The sequence below is a fragment of the Hyperoodon ampullatus genome (genome assembly GCF_949752795.1).
Source record: "Hyperoodon ampullatus genome assembly, chromosome: 7".
Classification (NCBI taxonomy): Eukaryota; Metazoa; Chordata; class Mammalia; order Artiodactyla; family Ziphiidae; genus Hyperoodon; species Hyperoodon ampullatus.
The window spans coordinates 13,919,618-13,924,261 of record NC_136920.1 but is presented as its reverse complement, the minus strand read 5'-3'; the positions used below and the strand labels follow the sequence as shown (position 1 = coordinate 13,924,261).

Sequence of the window (4,644 nt, the reverse complement as noted above, 5' to 3'; positions counted from 1 at the left end):
TAGTTTTCCCGCAGATGCCAGCCTGAGCTAGCCAGTCAGGAAAGCAGGATTCTGAAAGCAGAGCCTGTGAACCCCTCATGGAGGTTCTGATTTTGTAAAGTGAATTGATGAATGTAAGCCGCAGACTCCCTCATTCTGATTTCCTGTGGATGAACAGTCGGACAGAGTATTCCTTAAGTACACATTTTAATGCATATTTATGTGCAACGTTGTTAGAAATATAAGTTGGTGAAGAACTTTTCATTTCAACGGGCAGTTAGTGCATGAAAAGTCTGGGAGGCTTTAGCTATACTTGGTCTCTCTGACTCAGTAATCTTCAAAGAATTCACGGGGAAGTCAGTATTGGCAGGAAAGTGGTTAGCTTGGCTGAAACATACCCACAAAACACCCAGAGCTTAAGGAGAACATGTTAATGCTTAAGAAGCAGGGGTTTGGTAGAGAGGTTGTAGAAATCAGTGTCTCTGGCTGAGAGCATGACTCAGATTCTGCGAATCACTTCCCTGTATCACAGTGCGAGACGAATGTGTGACACCTCCTCCCATCTCCCCACCGTCTGGGATGCTTCAAGCTCCTCAGAAGAAGGACCTAATATAAGCCTAAACTCTTGACTGTGAATGTTAATGAGGACAGGACAAATTATCCTTCATAAAAGATAACTCACCAATGACATTTGATTTGGTGAAGACATACGTAACTCTAAAAAATGTTGCAGAAGGATATTAACAGATTCACCCTAATAATTACAATTAGGTGAGACTTTTGAAAATTGGGCAAAGCCCCAACTGCCAAGTAACAATCATGTGTCATGCTAGATGTCCCAGGGAAGTCAGCCTGGGACTGAAATAAATGTGTCACAAATGACATTGGATGCCTTTTTCGTTTCATTTAAAAGAATTGATTTGATCATGTCAACCCCCTTTCTGCTGGAAAAAAAAAAATAAGGGTAGGGGACATCATTGGTATTTTTTATTCTGTTTAGGTTTTAGGGATGAAGTGACACTTAGGTGTGGGCTTACTTTGACTTCTTGAGTTTTTCTTATCTCCCACCCCCAGAAAAATGCAGACTTCTTGTTGGAATGTGGTGTGTGTGTGTGTCTGTGTGTGTGGTGTGTGTGTGTGTGTTCGAGGGTGTGTGTGCATGTGATGGGAGGACCTGAAAGGGGAATGGCCATCCATGGAAGAGAAAGGGATTGTACCTTGGTAACAGAAAATGAGATGGTAATGCTTGATCTATCCAAACCTGCAGCTCCTTTCTTTGCCCATTAATGATGAGCTAAGAGGACAAAACCAAGTAGCTGGCTGTGGGTAAGAATTTCAATTTCCCATGAGCACCAGAATCTTTTCTAGTTTTTACCCTGTCTTCACTCACTCCTGGTCTCCAAACCATCCCTTCTCCCTTGACCTCCTAATAGACGTTAATATGTTAAAATGTTTTCTGAGGACTTTATGACACTAGTCTGAAGTCCAAGAGTGGCCTCGTCTCAGTAAGTCTTAACTGTGCTGAAGTTGGAGAAAGTGGGCCTAGTATAGGCACCATCTCTCGGTTCAGATGATGTTGAGAGGACCCAGAGGAGATGACACAGTTCATCAATGCAGAGCCCTCAAAGCTGAAAAGCAATAGCCAAGCAGGACCTCCTGTGTCTTCTGGGGGCTCTGTCCGCCTCCAGGAGCATGACATCCAGACAGCTTTTTAAAAACAGAAAATGGTGGGAGGGTAACACGTAAAGGCATAAATTCTTAGAGCTCGTGAACTGGAAACCATGGCTGACCTCAGATTAAATGCGTCTTCAGATTCAAATATCAACATTCTCCCTCCTCTCTTTTTACACATGGGCATTCAGGTGAAGATACTTAATGATGCAGGTAGAGAAAAGACAACTCCCTCGTGTTTTAGGCTCCAGGAGGACTTTTGCTTAAAAAGTCACAACTGTTCTCCAACTCCTCCCCCAACTTTGTCCACGTAGCTCTATTCATTTTCTGGCCCAAAGACCAAAGAAAGTCACAAAGTTATACCTGCTTTTTGTTGCATTTGCCACATCGATACTTAGGAAAGCAGAAGTGGAAAGAAAAAATGAAAGACATGCTTGAAGCTCTGGCTGCAGACGAGAGAAATAGTTTCCTGGGAGAGCCTAGGCTGGACTCTGCACCTGTTCTTGGTCAAGGGCATCTCCATTCACGGCCGTGTCTCTAACCAAACTCTCCCTCTCGTCTTGGACCACCTGGTATCCCCTCTTCTTGTACTTCCGGGTGCCATAGATGGCCAGGGCAATGACAGCTGCCAGGACAGTGGTGACCCCCAGTGTGACCCCGGCTGCGGCCCCTCCAGACAGACCACTACCGTCCCCATGGATGACCTTCATGGCCCTGCGAAGCTCGAGAGGCTCTCCAAGCCTCCACTGGTGGGTCTGGGAATCTTTAATCCAGGAGCTTGCAGTCTCAAGATTAGTCACTATGACAGTGTTGGTGGCAGCCTGACTCATGAGGGGTGGTTGGGTATAAGGTGGGAGCCTGACGGGAGGCAGAGACCCTCCTGTAAAAAGCCCGGCTTTGACGCAGTAAGACACTTGGCACCCATCACTGATGAGGGCTAGGTGTTGGCTGAAACCCCCCGGACACTTTTTTAGAGAAGGTGCCCTTAAATCTTTGTACGTGGCAGAATCCACCAAGGGGTTCCCGACTGCACAGCTAAAGAACCCACCAAATGGGACGGAAAACCTATATCCCAACTCATAGTCCTGAGAGGCACATACCTTGAGGTTTTCAAAAAGTCTCAATGGAAAATAGCCAGCTGGGCATGACTGTGCATTTGTCAAAGGGTTGATGCTCTTACTGCTGAAGAGGCCGCCAAAAAGTAGTCCTGAGTTTTCAGGTACTTGGCCACTGGCCACGCACCAAAAAGCCCTAAATTCTGCCTTGGCCACCCGGAAGACATCTTCACACACCGTCTTGCAGAAGATGAGGAGGGTACACTTCCGTGGACACTCGAGGTGGTTGTAACCCTCCTCATGGGTCTGGGATAGCAGCTGGACTGGGGTGTAGCCAGAGGGGCAGGAGAAATTGCCAGTGAGTGGATTCCTCTGCTCCAAGTTTCGGCAGAGTTGGACAACCTCATTCCCTGAGAACTGGGTGCATTCCTGGTAAACCCCGCCAAAGGAGAAATTGGTCATTTTCCCCTCGCAAGAGCCATCATCAATGTTGGCCTGGAAATTGAAGTTGGGCGAGTTGATATCTGTGCAGCCGGGGTAGGTGTTGAATGTGTAATAGCATCTCACGGCAGTTTCCACCGTCTTAGACAGCTTTTTCACCAAGGGTCCTGGCAAGTCAGGCAGCCTGTCAGGGTTGATGAAGAAATACAGAGGCAGGCCAGCTCGGTCCATGGCCACCAGGTGGTTGGTGATGCCCTGCTGCCAGGCCTGGAGGGTGATGCCTGGGTAAAAAGGAAGCCCTCCAATGCTTTGCACCCTGGAGTTGGTTCGGTTGGAGAGGTAGCTCTTGGTGAAGGCGTTCTGGGAGGTGTGGTTCTCCTCAAATTTGAAGTTCACGATGTTTAGGAAGGTGATTCCAGCGGACGCTGTCACTGCACTACGGCTGCTCTGGCTGTCCTGGAGCAAGGAAGATCTGATGTGGTCCTCCTGAATGAGAGCAGCCCCTGCATCCACACTGGTGATGACATGGGTACCATAGTTGAGGACCAGCAGTTCCGCCAAGTAGGTGGCCATCCGTGTCTGGTTGTTCTCCAGACGCTCAGAGATGTCCATGAGCTCCTTCTTAAACCCCCAGCTTAGCTCTGCATCTGGGTTGATTTTGACAGTGTAGACCAGGTTTCTTACCTGAACCTGGGTAGTTACAGCTTGGTCCTTCACCTGATGGGTCTTCATCCTCTGGAACTCAGGGGAGAACTTGCCGTTGACTTTGGAAAAAAGGGAGAGCTCCATGTTGATGGAGTAAGAGGTGCTACTCTGGTAATTCTCCCAGGACTCCAGGATTTTTGAGTTCATCTCCAGGTTGCTCTCTTTCTGGGGAATGGTAAAGACCTCATCAGGGACGATGTACTGTCCATCCTCTGTGGTCCTGCAGTGGGTGTAAGTCAAGCTCATCACCCGTCCCATGTCCACATTCCGCAGATTATCCCAGCCGCCTCCAGGTAAGACTGCCAGAACAGGTAGTTTTAAGGTATTCTTGCATTTTTGAAATCCATCCTCATCTGTGTCTCCCAGAGATTTGTTCATTTTAGCCCATGCTGCCACTGCCCAGATAAGGATGGCACCCCTGAAGCTGGTCATGGCTCAGACAGCCCCACCCAGCCTGACACACTAGCACTAAGTAGCAGCCAGCAAGCTTGGGGCAGACTGAACTGATGGGAAAGAAAGCCGTTGCTGAAACAAAAAGTTCAGCAGTTCTCCTAAAGCCACTAGTTCCTCTTTAGGCTAATCTAATGGCAAAATGGGGAAATGAGAGTCGATTGAATATTAAGGTCCATCAGGACGTTGAAAAAGTTGTGTTGTACTAGATATGCAAACTTAGCCCTATACCCTTACCAGTTAACTACCCTAACTGCCTCCAACCTCCCCCAGGACTGGTTATTCTGCAGCAGTAGTGGGCACTCAGAAAAAGTGCAACCACACACTTTGCTGTTACCCCCAG

General features: G+C 47.9%; 1 protein-coding gene across 1 annotated transcript; it reads right to left on the bottom strand.

Moving 5' to 3' along the window:
- Positions 1 to 2,129: 2,129 nt before the first annotated feature.
- MPEG1 (macrophage expressed 1) lies at positions 2,130 to 4,283 on the bottom strand (the record flags this gene model as incomplete). The annotated part of the gene is made up of 1 exon (XM_079707928.1): positions 2,130 to 4,283. One exon carries the CDS (start codon positions 4,281 to 4,283, stop codon positions 2,130 to 2,132), a length of 2,154 nt encoding a protein of 717 aa, XP_079564054.1.
- Positions 4,284 to 4,644: the final 361 nt, after the last annotated feature.